Source organism: Pipistrellus hanaki (assembly GCF_964339955.1).
Source record: "Pipistrellus hanaki genome assembly, chromosome: 7".
Taxonomy (NCBI): Eukaryota; Metazoa; Chordata; class Mammalia; order Chiroptera; family Vespertilionidae; genus Pipistrellus; species Pipistrellus hanaki.
Window position 1 is genome coordinate 22,914,167 of NC_140509.1, and position 18,371 is coordinate 22,932,537.

The window sequence follows — 18,371 nt, forward strand, 5'->3', positions numbered from 1 at the left end:
CCCTTTCAGCATAATAGAAATCCCTCATTATCTGTTAATACTATTTACCTTGATATAATTTTATCTGACTTGAATATAGCCATGCCAGTCTTCTTAAGCTTATTGTTTGCATCATTTATGTTTTTTCATTCACTTTCAGTCTAACTGCATCTTTAAGTGCATGTTTTATAAATAGTATATAGTCAGATGTTGCTATTTATTCATTCTAATCATCTGTCTCTTAATTGTTTAGTCTATTAATATTTAATGTAGCATAAATTGAAAATAAAACTGAAATTTAAAAAATAATGCTCTCAATTAGCTTGTAATCTGTGTATTATGCAGTATTAATAATCCACAGCATGTATAGTCTATATAGTAAGTAGTTGCTCAATAAAACCTTTTTAAAAAATAATAGTCAATAACTAACCAAATGTAAAATTCATGACTGCTAAGCAAAAGAATTTTACCCACAGTGTAATAGTTCCATCTAATAATATGTCAAATTCCTGGAATATATGATGTCTACACTCAAGTCTTAGTTCAAACGACTTTGACATTTAAGACTAAATGCTGTTATAGCAATTCTAGTGTCCTCCCCCTGCAAAATTATTAACAACAAGAAAATGACTGGGCATGAGCAAGGGAACATATGTATTGAGGTTAAAATCAGAGTCTTTAAACAGTAATTATAGGACTACATTCTTTTGCCTATTCTCATCATTGACTCTTTGAATTGTCCAAATGTTACTTTCAAGTACAATAGCCTTATCTTTGTAAATTACATATTAGAAAAAAATCCACAAAGAAAAAATTTTATGAAAACTAAACAGTAAATGAAATTAACTGCTTTTATCTGATTTTATATTCATTATTTAAAATACACTGATATTTTATAGATATAATGTTTGTTTCTAATGCCTTCTTTCAACCACTTCATATAAAATGTAGAAACCTTGCAATCTATAGGGAGTTCCTTTATTTCCCTGTATTTCTTTACACTATAGCTGTCAAATGTATATATTTATCTCTCTGCATAATACATATTATAGCATGTCATAACATATCCTATATAATAAAAGGGTAATATGCAAATTGACCCTAAGGCAGAATGACCTGTCATTATGACGAGCATTGACCACCAGGGGGCAGATGCTCAATGCAGGAGCTGCTCACAGGTGGTCAGTGCACTCCCACAGGGGAAGCTCCACTTAGCCACAAGCCAGGCTGATAGCTATGAGTGCAGGGCGGTGACTAGAGCCTCTCCTGCCTCCTCAGCAGTGCTAAGGATGTCCAACCGAGGGGAGTGGACCTAAGCCATGGTCAGACATCCCCCAAGGGCTCCCAGGCTGCCAAAGGGGTGTCTGACTGCCATCTTAGGCCCGCTCCCCCAGGGGTCCCAGACTGCAAGAGGGCACAGGCCAGGCTGAAGGACCCCTCTAAGTGCACAAATTTTCATGCACCGGGCCTCTAGTTCTATAATAATACATACTATAGAATATGTATGTTATAAACCCCATAAGACAAAATAGTATTTTTTAAATATATTTTATTGATTTTTCACAGAGAGAAAGAGAGGAATAGACAGAAACATCGATGAGAGAGAATCATCGACCAGCTGCCTCTTGCACACCCCCCACTGGGGACATGCCCGCAACCAAGGTACATGTCCTTGACCGGAATCAAACCCGGGACCCTTCAGTCTGCAGGCCGACGCTCTATGCACTGAGCCAAACCGGTTTCAGCTATATGTAGTTTTTTAATTAAGAGGAATAAAATAGTATTTTCTACTTACCTTGACATTTGGCATTTCTAATGCTCTTTTACTTAAATTCATCACCACATTTCTCAAAACTAGTTAATAAAGATTACCAAAGCACATGATTTGGCCCTCACCAAGCATGAATGCATAAATTACACATTAAAATTTCCCCTGATCTTTTCTCTTAAGATCATGACAGTAACGCAATACCAATTGATACCTATGTGATTGTAAACAAAACATGAATTCAGGCACTAGAATTGGGTGACAATACTAGTGATAAGGTACATTAGTTACAAGATATTTCAGAATATACTTACAATTATTTTTTTCAGATTATAAATTAAAATGAAAACATTAAATATTAAAAATTTTGTTCAAAACTGTCATATCAAGGGATGAAAATCTCTTCAAAAATGAATAAAAATGTCAGGGAATATTTTCAACTCATTTTTTAAAAGTTCCTGAATCTGTATATTTTCTAAGTAACCATAGGATGTTAACCAAGGCATGACTGTATGTCTGAGATAAAAAATGAAAACCATCTGTTTCTTTCCCTTTAAGTAAAAGTGGGATACAGTAATATTTAGAAAGTTACAGAATCCATTGGAATTGAAAATTATGCTAACTTGTAGAAAACGTTTAATATTCATTCATTCCGGGAACATTTACTTAGCTTCACTCTGTGCCAGACACTTAGCTATAAACTAAAGATTTACACTGCCTTCAAGATATTGTACAATCCTGTAGGAAAGACAAAAAAAAAAAAAAAAAAATCCATAACCTCAATTGTGATTATGAGGACTGAGCTAAAAGTGTTCTGGAGGAGATGAGCTCTGAACTGGGTTTTAAAGGAAGAACAGGAGTTAGTCTTTTGTGCCTTCAGTTTAATTAGTGTTGTTGTTGTTGTTGTTTTTAGGGGTGAGTGGGCAGAGAAAAGGAAGAGGAATGGAAGTTTTCCCAGTAGGAAATACCATGGACAAGAACAATAATCCTAAAAGGTCATGGTCCTTTTGGAGAATTACAAGTGTGAACAGATGGTTAGGTTAGAACTATCACAAGGACATCAATATAGGGATCTCTCTGATGTTACATTAAGAAGGTTGTCCTTCATTACCTTGAAGGAAATGGGAAACCACTGAGGGGTTTTATTATTATTTTTAATCCTCACCTGAGGATATTTTTCCCATTGCTTTTCAGAGAGAAAGGGAGGGAATAAGGTAAGGGGAGAGAGAGAGAGAGAGAGAGAGAGAGAGAGAGAGAGAGAGAGAGAGAGAGAGAGAGAGAGAGGGAGAGAGAGAGAGAGAGAGAGACATAGACTGATTGCCTCCTGCATGTGCCCCAACCCAACAACCCCCCAACCTAGGTACATGCCTTTGAATTGAACTTGCAACCCTTTAGTGTGCCAGCCGACACTCTAACCACCTTGCCACACTGGCTAGGGCACCACTGAGAATTTTAAGTAGGAGAGGAATATGGATTACCCAACCATTTCTTTCTTGTCTACTTCTACTGCAGATGGAAATATGTCAAGCTTCACTCGAGTGTGAAAGATGGCTTTGTGACACAGTTCTGACCTGTCAAGTGTAAGAAGAAATCTAACTAGAAAGGTGTCTAGCAAAGCTTTCTGATGAATATTCTTCCTTGGCGGCTCTTGAATTTGGGTATGATGTCTGGAACCATGCCAGCCATCCTGCAACCAGGAGGGAAGAGCCAGGATTATCCCAAGCACACTAGCAATGACACAACAGAGCAGCTCAAGCAAAGCCAGCAGCAGATCTAGACTTCTTGTGACAAGAGAATATAAATCCCTGTGTATTAATAACCCATTTTATATTGAGATTACTTGAATCTGAATGTCTCCATGAGTGATAAAAGTTTTAATAATTAACTTATATTTTAGAATGATCCTTATGAAATTAGTGTGTATGGATTGGGGATAGGGAAACAAGGAAGATAGGCTCCAATCACAGGCCAGGTCTAGGGACCCCACCTGTGCACGAACTTAGTGTGCCGGGCCTCTAGTCAACATATAAGTAGGAAGAAGACCTGTACAGGAACAGAGAGAGGCATAGCCAGCAAAGAAGAGGAAGATGGTGAGTAAAGAAAGTATTGTCCCTCCTGGCCGATGTGGCTCTGTGGTTGAGTGTCGAACCATGAACCATGAGATCAGGGTTTAATTCCCTGTCAGAGCACATGCTCAGGTTGTGGGCTCCATCCCCTATGGATGACATTCAGGAAGCAGCTGATCAGTGATTCTCAAAATTCCTATCTCTCTCTCCCTTCTCCCTTTCTCTCTCTGAAATCAATAAAATTATTATTTTTTAAGAAAGATATATTTTATGTCGGGCCAGCATGGCTCAGTGTTTGAGCATTGATCTATGAACCAGGAGGTCATGGTTCAATTCCCAGTCAGGGCACATACCCGGGTTGCAGGCTTGATCCCCAGTGTGGGGTGTGTAGGAGACAGTCGATCAATGATTCTCTCTCATCATTGATGTTTCTATCTCTCTCTCCCTCTCCCTTCCTCTCTGAAATAGAAAAATAAACACACACAACCCTGTCTTTCAGAAAGCTTACATTTAAAAAATAAATAAAGTCACTTAGGCTCCTCCGTAATTTTTTAAATTTCTAAATCAAATATATCAGTTTTTACCATAATTGATACTGTTGCCCACTGATTACTTCTTGAAAATCTTCTTGAAATGTTTTTTTGAAAATCTTTTCTTTTAAAACATATCTTTAAAAATATACAATATATATATATGTTTTTATTGATTTCAGAGAGGAAGAGAGAGGAAGAGAGAGAAACATCAATGATGAGAAAGAATCATTGATTGGCTGCCTCCTGCACAGCCCACACTGGGGATCGAGCCCATAACCCAGGCAGATTGACCAGGGAATAGAACCGTGACCTCCCGGTTCATAGGTCGATGCTCAACCACTGAGTCATGCTGGCCGGGCTTAAGTGACTTTAAATAGCAGTAGCAGCAGAGGCTCGGTTATGAAGCTGAGGAGTGAATGAGAGGTAAGGAATAGGAGGTGACAAATAAAGAACCTTTTTCAGGAAACTTCTCGTGCCAAGAGAAGAGCTGATCGTATATAGAGAGGTTTGTATTGTGGTTTTCAAAGGGAAGCATGTATGACATTTATATATAAGGGAAAGGAGACCACAGAGAGGGCACGATGGCAGATAAAAGAGGAAGGAAGGACTAATGGAACATCATCCCCCAAGAGATGAAAAAATTTTTTCCACAAAATAAGCATAAACTATTAAAACATGCCTTAAATTGCCGAAACTGGTTTGGCTCAGTGGATAGAGCATCGGCCTGCGGACTGAAGGGTCCCAGGTTCAATTCCAGTCAAAGGCATGTATGTACCTTGGTTGCAGGCACATCCCCAGTAGGGGGTGTGCAAGAGGCAGCTGATCAGTGACTCTCACTCATCGATGTTTCTAACTGTCTATCCCTCTCTCTTCCTCTCTGTAAAAAATCAACAAAATATTTTTTTTAAAAAAGTCGTTCAGTCCAACATTTCAAAAAACAAGAAATACACATGAATTTCAAAATGATAAGAAATATATTTTTTTAAAAAGAGACAAAGGTCACTGGCTGAGAGTGGAGAAATAGGCTAGAAGATCTGAGGAGTGTGTACCGGTTAATAATGAGGATTTTGTAATCAAAGAAAACATGATAATTTCAAGAGAAACATCAAAAACGCTTTATTCAAAGTAATGTCCATCGCTAGCTACACATTTCCCCCATCTTTCAGATAATTTGTGGATACCATCCCAATAGAACTTTTCTTGTTTTGAGGCAAACCAGTCAGAGATCCAATTTTCCACTTCTTTGTATGTTTTGATGTGCTGCTCAGAAAGTGAGTGTACCATCAATCGGAACAATTGGTCATCTGAAGAAGCAAGGTCTGGTGAATATAGTGGGTAGGTTAATACTTCCCAGGCAAGATCTTTTAATGTGTCTTTAACTGGTTTTGAAGTGTGTGAGGGAGCGTCATCTTGAAGCAAAATTACTTTTCTGTGCCTTCTGGAACATTCTGGTCATTTCACGATCAAAGCGTGGTTCAAATTGATTATTTGTTGTCAGTAGCGATCAGTATTAATGGTTTCACCTGGTTTTAGAAGCTCATAATACACCACACCTTCCTGACCCCACCAAACACAGCATTGTCTTCTTTCCAAAGCTATTTGGCCTTGCAGTCGATGTTGATGGCTGACCTAGATCAACCCATGATTTTGTGCATTTGGGATTCTCAAAATAAATCAATTTTTCATTGCCAATCACAATTCAATGCAAAAAAGATTTTCTTGCGTGCTGCTGAAGCAACATTTAATTGATGACTTTCCGGTTTTCCATTTGTCTTTCGTTCAGTTGATGTGACACCCATTTTCCTTCTTTGCAAATCTTTCCCATTGCTTTTAAATGATCAGAAATTTTTTGCTGAGCAACCTTGAATCTTTCTACAAGTTGTTTTTGAGTTTGACATGCATCCTCATCCAATAATGCTTGTAATTGTTGGTCTTCAAACTTTTTTAGTTGACTTGGATGTTCTTGGTTTTTCACATAGAAATCATCACTTTTAAAGTGTTTAAACCAGCATTCACAAGTATTTTGAGATGAAGTATGTTCACCATAAGCTTCCCGAAATATACAATAACTTTCAGCAGCACTTTTCTTCAAAATAATGAACTAAAACTTCCCGCAAATGCTCTCTTTTTGGCACGAAATGCGACATTTTTAAGTGTAAAAGTATCTATGATGTTAACACCTTCAGCAAATTTGAATATGAAGTTTTGAAGCTTGTTGTCAATACAACACAATATCATACAAATCAAATTGCACATATATCAACATATGTGTAACTCCATCTATTGAAAAAAATCCGCATTACTAACCAATACACCCAGTAAATATTTAGACTAATTCTTGTGGAACAGGAATTTTCAAGGAAGAAGTTTAAATATAGACACATTTCAAATACTTTATAAAAGTGTGAAGTATTTCATAGCTGATTAAAAAAAATGGTCATGTACATAATTAAATACCTGCAAGTTTATTATACTTTACATGAGGATTTGTCATGAACACTGAGCACATGAGCAGGTTGTCACAAACCCCTGGTCATATGAGCTCTTTAGTCAAAATAAAGCCCCACAGTGAGCCATGCTCCCAGGCCCTCCACACTACAGCAGAGGCCATGACTCAGTATTTTCCTCCAAAGTGAAAAAAAGAGTGATCAGGCTAGAAAAGAAAGAAATAGGCAAATCTTGCTTCTCTTGGAAGGGCTCATCTGATGACAGGAGGGTGATATGACTTTGGGTGGTGGGCACACAGTGCTACATACAGATCTTGTAATATGGAAATCCACACCTGAGACCTATATGATCCAATTAACCAATGTCACCCCAATAAACTTAATTTTTAAAAGGGGGCTCATACCAGGTACCCTCGAATCAAATGTTATGTCAAAGGCTTTTGTCAACTGTCAAGTAGTATGCAAAAATTATTTTTTACTGTAGATGGAACCTACTTATATTTCCAGCTCTATAGTCCTTTATGCAATATCAAGAACCCTTCATGCTAATCATATTGGTGTACTCTGAGCTCTGAAAACAGGCGTGCCTTCCTAAATCTTTGCGTCTTTTCATGCCATTCTGCAGGCCTGTGGGTGTTGCTCTCATTCTCTCTGTGTCTAGCTAGATATTACCCAAACCCATGCTTCAGCTTACACCACCTCCTCTCGGAAGCCTTCTCTGATCGCCTCGGCTAGAAGCAATTATTTCATCAGAACTGTTCCAACCATTCGTGTTGCACATGTAATTTGTTACTTTGTGCTTCAGCGAATTATATTTTTATCTTTGCGTGCTTATGCTCCTAGAAGGCAGGAATCATGTTTTACAGATGCCTTTTTAGCATGATGCTTTACACATACCAGAAACATGCCCTGTTTCTTCTGGAAGGTGCTTCAGAGATCATCTTCCTGTTACTAGTAAGGGCACCAAGCATAAGTCTTGGAGACACTAAGAGACTTGACCAGTTAATTAATAGCAGGGCTGGAACTCAAAATTAGGATTTTTGATCTCAATTCCGGTATTCCTTTCATTAAGTGAATACTTGCCTTTGTCAGCCTGGTTATACTTTGTAATCCAAATCTCAAAAAAAAAGAGTCATTGTTGAATCTTATCGTCAGACATAGAGTCAAACTTTTCTGGGAAAGGTTTTGTTTCAACATTCATCTAACACATTTAATTAGTTTGGATGCATGAAAATAAGTGTGTGTGTGCTTTCCCCTTCCTTCTTTTATTTACTCCTTCCAGCATTCTGTTTTGCCACCATGCAGCTAAAGGGTAAAGTATATGGTAGTGGTGACCCTGGTGTAATAAACCTCTGCGAATAGGGTGGATTTTGTACAAATACATTGGCTGTACTTACACCCCTCGGCCTCTAATGTCCTCGTCACATTTGTGACTCATAGTTGGAAAGAGCACAGCAGTTCAGTTACCGTAACAGAAGAAACCAGTAACTCTAAAATTTCAGCACTGATACTGGGAGTGACCTAGAACTAATCATCAAGGGCACAGTCCATACCTCAGACCCTTTGTTAGCCCTGTATCTAACATCGTATGTAGTTTTTTAAAATATATTTTATTGATTTTATACAGAGAGGAAGGGAGAGAGATAGAGAGTTAGAAACATCAATGAGAGAGTCATCGATCAGCTGCCTCTTGCACACCCCCTACCGGGGATATGACCGCAACCAAGGTACATGCCCTTGACCGGAATCGAACCCGGGTCCCTTCAGTCCCCAAGCCGACGCTCTATCCATTGAGCCAAACCGGTCCCGGCACATCGTATGTAATTTTAAAAGCAAGTGTTTATTTTAAAAATAATTGAATGAAGCTAAATGAACACTCTATGTGTAGAATTCAAATGACAACTAATTTAATTAGCCCAGATTAATTTAGACCTGAAATTTAATTCTAGGAAAAGAATTTGTAAAGATAACCTAATTGTAAAAGATAACTAAATAACAAACTCTCATTTTTTCCTAATCCATTAAATTAGGTAATTTGTAATGAAAGCATAAATGTAATGAGAAGCTGTGAAATGTGGTTATCTCACTGAGCATTCTACCATGGTGTGGGACAGGGACACTGGGAATATAATGAGGCCACTAGGGTTTGTGTGGACCATCCTTTCATCTACGAGAATGTGAATAATCACTGGAAAATCCTAGCGCAGTTGACTATTTAGCTTTGTAAGAAATGTCCATTAAAAATGCACTCAACTTAGCTTCTCTCTTTCATTAAGAATTTCAGCCCTAACTGGTTTGCCTCAGTGCATGGAGAGTCAGCCTGTGGACTGAAGGATCCTGAATTCAATTCTGATCAAAGGCACATGTCTGGGTTGTGGGCTCCATCTCCAGTATGGGGTGTGCAAGAGGCAGCCAATCAATGATTCTCTCTCATCATTGATGTTTCTCTCTCTCTTTCTCCCTCTCCCTTCCTCTCTGAAATGAAAAATATATTTTAAAAAAATTTTTCAGGTATATTATTAGTTTCTTAGCTGTAAGTTGCACAGTTAAACACCACGGGCAGACCAAATGTAGCCAGGGAATTCTTATCTTACTCAGTCCTTATCTTGCTATGTGACTCTACAGGAACTGCTTCACTTGAGTTAACTCTTTTGGTTCCCTTCCCTGAATTGGGAAGTGAAGGCATTTACTCAAATCCTGATAGACATAAAACACACTCTTCTCCCTACTCCCAGGGAACAAGGCTCCCCTTATTCCACTGAGCTGATGAATAGGGATCATTTACCGCTGCTCACGCTGGATATCCTCAAAGGGCCTTATAATTGTCTTCAGTCTACTCAAGTACTCCCAAGACTCTTTCTCGTAACCTAATGGTACCTCAATTACCCATATCACTTTCTGAAATTTCCTTAGAATCAGGATAAGTCACTGCCTGATTTTCGCCACAGGACTCTAGAGTAACAGTTAACCATTGTATAAAATCACAGCACAAAACCTTTTAAAGCCTCAGGAAAAGGGCACTTCTTAGAGAATGAACGTTTGGTTTCTAGACTGAGTCCTACATCGGTGTGAATTCACTTGTCTTCATTAGCAATTTAGGACTTAATTAAATCAACTTCTTTTTCTGCATATGCAAAACCCATATTTCTGTTAATCTAATTGGCTTTTTTTTTTTTTATCTGTCAATGAAGTAGGATTATCCTGTTCAGCCCTTGCTAGATGGATTAAAATTTCACATTCTTTTATGTTAATTATTAAAATTTAGAGGATTATTAAAAAGTGAGTAAAGACAAGTTTGCAAGTAAGTGGAAAATAAAAAGGGTTGGTGGTGGTTATGGTTCCAAAACATCTTATCAGCATATTATTTTTTCTAGCTTCCAGAAGAAGAACCTGAGTTGGAAAATGTGTTTATTCTACACGCAGTGAAGAGCTCATCCACACTGTAGCACCTGTCAGAACGTCCTTCCTTTTTAAGGCTGAATAATACTCCATTGCATGGATACGCCATGTTTTGTTTACCATTTATCCATTGATGGACACTTGGATTGTATCCACCTCTTGGCGATTCAGAATGACTCTGCTATCAACATGGGTGTGAAAACATTTCTTGAGACTGTACTTAGTTTGGGAGGTGCTTGCGTACAGCTCTTTCTCTTACAGAATTCAAAGCAGTTATTTTCAAATCAGTCTCCTTGAGTTCTGAGTGAACACAGTGAATATGATGGAGTCCCTACCCAGCCCTGGCTGATGCTGGATATCTTACCTAACCTGCCCAGGAGGAGTTTCTAAGATTATCCCCCCCTTAATTTATGAGGAGGAAACTGAGGCACAGAGAGAAACTCGTCCCAGGTCACACATTAAGGAACCCACTGGAGCTCCTCAGATGAGATTGATGTGGCTTTCTTCCCTGCTGCAGAACTCCCCCAAAGCAAACCAGTGCCATGGTTTTCCTCCCTGGAGAAGTATTTCTCTATCTGGGAAGGAACATCCTAAAATTGCCTGCCCAACTAGACTCATTGCTGGGCATGTGGATAGCCCAGTGATCGGCAAACTCATGAGTCAACAGAGCCAATTATCAACAGGACAACGACTGAAATTTCTTTTGAGAGCCAAATTTTTTAAACTTAAACTATATAGGTAGGTACATTGTTATTAACTTAATTAATTAGAGTACTCCTAAGCTGGCCTTTGCTAAAAACTCAAGGGGCCAAGGAGCCGCATGTGGCTCGCGAGCAGCAGTTTGCTGGCCACTGGGATAGCAGAAGCAATATTCTCTGCTAAGTAAAGCAGTAAAGTGCTAACAGAACTTCTTTCATGTGTTCAAGGGCTTTCCCAAAGCTTTTTTCCATTTCAAAATGAGTCAGCGGATTCTAAACTAATTTTCCTCACTTGATCACTACAGAAATGTTGAGCTACTTACTGAAATGTGAATGATCTACTTACTGAGATTGGGATGAGGGACAAAAAGACACTGAATTCTTACTTAAATATGATTATGACTTGTCAGAAAATGACAAGTTTCTTTGATCATTAATTATTGTGCAGCAACTACTGCAAGAATATCCATTCTAATTTTTTAATATAAAAAAACTTCAGAGGTATTTCTCAAGGAGAAAATTCCACAGGAAATAGCATTTTGATAGAAAGGGAGAAGGGGGAAAAAATTCTCTAAGTTACCTTTTAGGGAAAATGTTTTATTTGTGGTAAACATAAAATAGTGATGAAATATGACATTCTCATGCAACACAGTCTCAGGATTTTCACTTGTAAAATAACATTCTTATAGTACTTTATCGGTGGAACTTGGTACAAAAAGGAACACAGGCAGTCTATCAACAAATTAAGCTAATTTTGCATTTGATTTTCTGAGGAGAAAAATAGTTAACCAAATCTATTTCATTATAATTAGTGACTCACATTTTTAATACAAACGCCAATTTTTTTAAAAGCCTAGAAAGATCTAATAAGAGATTCAGCAAATGGATTCTGAGCAATGTCCTGAGAATGTGCATTTTTATTTTCTGCCCAGTTATGGGAACTGGCACCCACTGAAGAATTTTTCATTCACTCAATAAATATTTCTTAAGAACCCACTCTACCAGGCAGTGAGGATACACCCCTAAACAAGAGAGATATGGTCCATGCCCTCAGGGAGCTCACAGTTTAGCAGATGAGACAAATATGAAGTTTCAACAGAATGTTCAGACTGTACTAGTATTCTTATGAAACAAGTTATGGCATTAAACAACTGGACCAGGCATTCCTAACAAAATGCAAGTTTGGGACAAATGTTTAGTTAACTGCAAGATAACTAAACAAGACAGAGTTCTATTTTATTTTTTTCTATTTGTACTTTAGTTAAAACACCTGATTGCAAATAAAATAACCCATATCAGGCCTAGCTTGTTTGGCTCAGTGGACTGAAGGGTCCCAGATTAGATTCCAGTCAAGGGCACATGTCCAGGTTGCAGGCTCCATCCCAGTTGGGGGCAAGCAGGAAGCAGCTGATCAATGATTCTCTCTCATAATCGATGTTTCTCTCTCTCCCACTCCTTTCTCTATGAAATCAATAAAAATATATTTAAAAATAAAAAGATAAATAGAAGTATTAAAAAAACCATAACAGATTATTCTTGTTCTATCATTTATTTAAATTGAACTGTATATATCTTTAAAATCAAAATCTTAAATTTTGAAGTTTGCACCCTGACCATTATTTTTGTCACATTTATCTGGGTCATTCTATTAAATTAATTAGATATTCAAGTGTTGCTTTATGACAGACACCATTTGTGTTGTTTCTCATAAACTTGAATTAATTAATTAATTAAGACTTTAAAATTTGCAGGTTTTTATTTTTACACATTTTTTAATTCAGTTTCACAAAATGTAATAATACCTAACCAGTATGGAATGCCTACTATGAGCTAAGTGGGCTTTTCCTTTTTTTTTTTTTTTTTAATACTTCAAAAAATGTTTTTATTGATTTTTAGAGAGAGAGGAAGAGAGAGAAATAAAGAGAGGGAAACATCAATGAGAGAGAGACATTGATTGGCTGCCTCCCCTACTGGGGATTGAGCCTAAAACACAGGTATGTGCCCAGACCAGGAATCAAATCGGAAACCTCTTGGCTCATGGGTCTATGCTTAACCACTGAGCCACACCAGCAGGGCTAAGTAGGGTTTCTTACATAATTACTTGTAAACCCAAAATCTTCCCCCTACAACCCTGTCAGTACTATCAGCTCTATTTTACAGATGGGGAAACTGAGATGCTGAGAAACTAAGAGAGTTTAGTTAGTTTAGTTTCACCACACTGCTAGTTAGTGAAAAGCCAGAATGCACTGTCTGATTATCTGGTTGGTTTAATTTATTCTCTTAAGTATCCTACATTGAGCAGAGTCCTCACCCTCCAGGGCTACATGCAGTAGAATTACGCATTGGGCATTAGAATGCCGTTATAATAATGCAGTTAAAGCTTTCAAACAACCAGTCCAATAAAACACCTAGGGAGCAATAAAGCATCTGATTAACTAGTGAAATGAACTGTGAAATAACTTCTCAGGCAAATGACAAGTAAATGGAGGGTGTGTAACGATGAAGTTTGCTAAGATGAATAAACCAGAACAAGCAGTGAGACCAGGAACCTCCAAGCCTGGCTGTGTGAAACTCTCGGAAAAAGAGGGGAAAATATCTCACCCTGAGGGGGGCTGACCTGGAAACGCATAAAGAAATGCTGGGTTGGGGGGAGCTGATGTTTTGTTTTGTTTCGTTTCCTTCTGTCTTCAGTGGAGCAGGTGCTGCACAAGCCCCACCCACTCTCTGCACCTTCCCACCTGCCCACGGAGGGTCAGTCCACATTTTGAGAGTCGAGGCTAGGATACAGGACCTGATAAAGCCCCATCGCTACCACCTTCACTTTGCAAAAACCATCCGATAGCCCCAATAAAGCATGGCGAGCCTTACCAGGGAACAGCAATGTAAGCCTGAAAGTCTAAAATGAAATGTATATGGACCACACTGCTCTGCACCAACTTCCTACAAGCTCCTCTCTGCTGTTGGGATACCAGCGAACAACCCCAGCTGACAGCACCCAGGGAAGCGTCCAGGGGCAAATGACAGATTGTCAGGGACGCTGAGAGCCAGCCCGAGGCTAAGTTTTGTAAGGTCTGCAGTACTTTTAAGAGGCTGTCTTTTCCCCTCACGTACAGCGGCTCCACTACACACAACATTTGCTAAAAAAAACAAACAAAAAAACTGCTCGCTGGGCACTGGTTCGGTTGGGGACAGCATCCCCCTCCAGGCAATGCCCTAACACGCATATGATTAATGTTGGTACTCTGGAAAGAGAACTTCTGACCTTGAGCGTGCGCGCTAAATAAATTACCTCAGAACGAAAGTGGTGAGATCTCAAAACAGCATCTAGGGAGAAAAGAGAAAAAAATGAGGCTTCGTTGGACTCCCTGTTCTTCACCTGCTGAATAACTGATGACTTACCTGGTTGGGGAGAAGGAGGGGGGTTGAGGGGTCGGGAAGGCCCCTTCCCGACGCCACAAATTCGGTGGGGGCACCCTGCAGGGCGGGGAGGTTGGTTACTAGGCCATCCATCTCTGGCTGATTTCAACAAGAGAAGTTTCAGGGAAAGTTCTGGGGCAGTTAGGGAGCCCGGAACTCTCCATAAGGAAAACGATGGATGGGTGAGGAGAGGCTGCCGCAACACGGGACTCCGCTCCAATGACCCTCTCAGGGGCTTGAGCAAACGGACTCTAAAGAATTTGCGTCCATGCCTCTCCTCCCAGCACTCAGCATCGCTGTGCTTCTCCCAGCCCCGGAGCCCGGAGGAAGGGGGTGAGGGCCAAACATTAAATCCATAGGCGCCCTCAGCCTGGGGAGCGGGCAGGGATGGAGCTAAGAAGGGCAGCAGCGCCAAAGCGAGCGAGCCGCGCTCCCCTTCCTCTCCCAACGGGCTGCAGCCACCCGGCGTGCGCCTCACCTCTGCTCCTGGGACGCCCCGAAAAGACCGATCTCATCGGATGCCTCCCCTTCTGGAGCTTGCGGTGCCAGCAGCAGAAGAAGACGATGGTGGCGATGGTGCCGAGCAGAAGCAACAAGAGGAAGAGGGCGCATTGGATGCTGTAGGGTCTCAGCAGGACCAGGAAAGCCGCGGCGATCATGGTGCGGGCGGGCGCGGCGGGGGCGGCGGGCGGCGGGCGGCGGCACAGGCTCCCGCGGGGCGCACGCGGGGCGGCGGGCACGGGCGAGCGCGGCTCAGCGCGTCATGCCCGGCGCACGCGGCCCCGCGCCCGGCCCAATGGCTGCGCGCCCCGCGCCCAGCGAGCGGCCCGGGGCTGCGGGGGGCGCTGGCCGTGACTCAGCACACAGGCGGCGAGCGGGCTGGGAGCGGGCGGCGGCGGCGGAGCGCCTCTCTCCTCCCTCCTCCCCAGGCGCCCCCGCCCCCGGCCATGCGCAGCCCCCGGGGAGGAGCTGCGCTGCCGCCGCGGCCACCCGGGCCCCGTGAGCATCGTCTGGCGGCCGCCGCCGGCCCGGCATCCCCGAGCCCCGCGCACGTGGGTCGGGGCGGGGACGCTGCGCCGAGCTGCGGCCGCGGGGGGCGGGGAGGGGGTGCCGGGCGGGGGCCGCCGATGACATCACGGCCGGTGCTGCGGCAGCGCGGGCGCGCGGACATGGCTGCGGCGGCGGCGGCGGTGGCGGCCGCGGGCTGCGCTCGGGCCTGAGCGCCCAGCGCCCTCCTGCGGGGCCGCCCGCCAGGCCGCGCCGTCCGGGGGTGCACTGGCCCCGGGCCCCTGTCCAGCCTCCCCTGGCCTGATTGCAGGGAGCCTGGCGTCAGGGGGCGCCCAGGAGCCAGGGGTGGGGGAAACCTCCAGGCGGTGCTACCCCCTCACCTCCCAGCTCCCCGCTCCCCGCCCCGATGGTGGGGCTTTGGAAGATGCTGCCGGGTGAGCTATTGCTTGCGGGAGGGAGGGTTCCTCGCACGCTCACGTGTGCACTCCGGGAAGGGCATTCCCTAGGGATTGGGGTCCTCCAAGAAGGGGAGGCCCACATGTCTCCAACCGCTTCTAACTGGGAGCGCTCCGCCGGTTGAACGCCCCGATCCGCAGACCTGAACCGTTCCACCACCCAAACTTGGTGCCATATCCGCAACCGAGACATGGGCACGTTAGAGCCTCTTGGGATCCTTGCGTTTACCGTAAAATCTGCCTCATGTAATGCATTTGCAAGGGAGGGTCCATGTCAGATGTAGGGAACTGGCAGATGAAGGAAGTTGGGGTTGGCTGGTAAATATCTGGAGGAGAAATTTTTTTAGGGAATGTGAGAGAAATGATGAATCTGTCACACAAAATGCACACATTGCCTCTTCATAACCCACAAAAAAGTATATTGTATCTGGTGGCTGGGAGAGATTTTCCAGGGCTCGCTGATGCAGGGCCAGCGCAGGAGGGATGGCGGGTGTGCTGCACTGCGCCTCCCTGTGGACTGGCCACCGCACCTGGCCAGACAGCCACCGCCGCTGCGGCGCGGTCTGCGGCATCTTGCAGCCTTGGCCCGGCGGCCGGTGCGGTATCCCGCGCGCCGTTTGCTGCTCCCAAGGCAGTGCTGTGTGGAGCTGGGTTTTGTTTGCTTTATTTACTTGCATAAGGAAACTGTGATGGTAATGGCAAGGTAACACGTTAGTGCATTTACGGTGATTCTAGTAACTGCTAAGGTGGACTCTTAAGGATATTTAAGAGACTGCAGGAATTGTGTCATTAAAGAAAAGTAAATTGTAAAATTCTGAAAAGCCCAGAAGGCATGGACATGCTTAGGTTTTTGCTGTTTGCTTGAGAGATCTCAATATCGCTGTTTCCTAATGATACAAAAATCAATTGTACATCTCTGCATAAAAGCTTAACCGTTGATGTTCTTTTCCATTTTAACGTATTACCATGTGTGAGCATTAAAGGAAACTCAAAAAGGCATTGCCTAATGCATTTCTTAAATGCTAGATTCATAAACATGGGAAACAATGGATGAAGGTGTTTTGTTTTTTACTTACATCTTATTTCCAAAAACAAAATGAGCCTTCGAGTTGTTGATCTGCTGCATCTCAGGTTGGGGTGGCAGGACCTTGCTCGCAGAGGCTGTGTAAGGTGGGAATGTTGAATGTCAGAGTGTAGGTTGCACAAGTCCAGAGAGGCTTTCCTAGGCACCTGGGACTCCGGCTGACAGGTAGCACTGCATCATGTGCACTTTTCTTAAAGGTTTCTGGGTACCGCAGCCCACTGCAGTGAGAGACTGCATTCCAGTCCATTGTGTAAGGGTTTTTTGAAGAGAATCCAAGAGCCTGCAATGCGTGGCACAGCAGGAAAGGAAGAATCCTTTACTGTACGGACTCACAGTGGCCTAGTGGAGTAATTTAAAACAACAAAGCTGAATTAACTTGCTGCAAACATTGGGAGTCACAACTAAGAATTTAGTCACAAACTAAGAATTTACTTTACACGTCTCAATAACTCAGAATTTATGAGTGCTCTGAAATGGCCTTAGTAGCTTGGAAACATGTCTAAGACCACAAATACAGCATACTAACCAGTTGGCTCCAGACTCTGCACTTTTACAACAAAAAGCAACTAAATAGCAATTACGGTTTTCTGAGCTATTACTTTAGCACAATTGTTATCATCCTGAGTCTTGCTGCAGCCATTTATAAATTTCACATGCACGCAAGAACATCATTTATCTCTTCTGGCAGGCAAATGCTTAACTGCCGTGCGGTAGGATTCTAGATATTTCTTTTTAGATGCATTCATTTCTGTTCTTTCCATTAGTTACCTCAAGGACCCTAATATTGTAATAAGCAAACGAAGTCATTGACACAATTTAGCATTTAGGTTCTATTGTTATTTTCTGATTTGTTTGTTGCTAATTTATCATTTCCTTCTCCCAATAATGTCATGTTATTAATTGCTTCTTCCTGTGTGTTTCTGTGATGCCTAGTGCATTGTGGAATTCAATAAATATTAAATCAACTAATCAATCCTCTTTAGAAGTTAATTTAGTAGAAATCACACCTTTTCTTTCTGCTAGGTTTTCATTTTTAAAAATTGACATTCTATTGAAGTCACAAAAATTTAAAGTTTGGGGTACAAATAGAGGAGGAAGGCTTTTGACCAAATCTTTCATCCCAAGAAATGAAAAATAAAAATGGAAAAGTATTATTTAATTTTTTGACTTTTTATGTTACTGAGTACTATCACCCAAGAGAAGACAATGAGTTGGGGAAAATAAGCGAGTTTCATACCAGGTGTGTAGAAGATGATCCATCATGAAGCTCTTCTTCCCTTTGGATTCTCAACCATTTAGAACACACACAGGGAACCAAAAGGAATTTAAAATATTAACTTTGTTGAGGGTAAAGTCAGAGTGAAAAACATTGCTTAGACCCAAGGCCAAAATGGAGCATCTTACTCCTCCCCTGACTCAGCATGCCCCACTCCCTCAGTCATAGCTAAAGAACTGTAGTTGACCCTTTAATAACACAGGTTTGAACTGTGAGGGTCCACTAATACCTGAAATTAAAA

The 18,371-nt window shown here is 41.9% G+C and overlaps 2 protein-coding genes across 6 annotated transcripts in view; one reads left to right on the forward strand and one right to left on the reverse strand.

The window, feature by feature from the left end:
* Positions 1–15,090, reverse strand: part of DST (dystonin) — a 414,275-nt gene extending 399,185 nt beyond the window's left edge. For all 3 annotated transcript variants that reach the window (XM_084889121.1, XM_084889116.1, XM_084889119.1), the window contains exons 1-2: positions 14,786–15,090; positions 14,180–14,214 (exon numbers count right to left, since the gene is read on the reverse strand). In XM_084889121.1, coding sequence (XP_084745247.1) covers positions 14,180–14,214; positions 14,786–14,966 — 216 coding nt within the window. In that variant the 5' untranslated portion in view covers positions 14,967–15,090. The remainder of the gene's footprint in view (positions 1–14,179; positions 14,215–14,785) is intronic.
* BEND6 (BEN domain containing 6) overlaps positions 14,861–18,371 on the forward strand; it is a 52,012-nt gene continuing 48,501 nt past the window's right edge. For 2 of the 3 annotated variants that reach the window (XM_084889135.1, XM_084889136.1), the window contains exon 1: positions 15,435–15,749. The gene's annotated coding sequence lies outside the window, so the exon portion shown is untranslated. Of the gene's footprint in view, positions 14,968–15,434; positions 15,750–18,371 lie in introns of those variants that run through there. The other variant, XM_084889137.1, reaches the window with a different exon arrangement.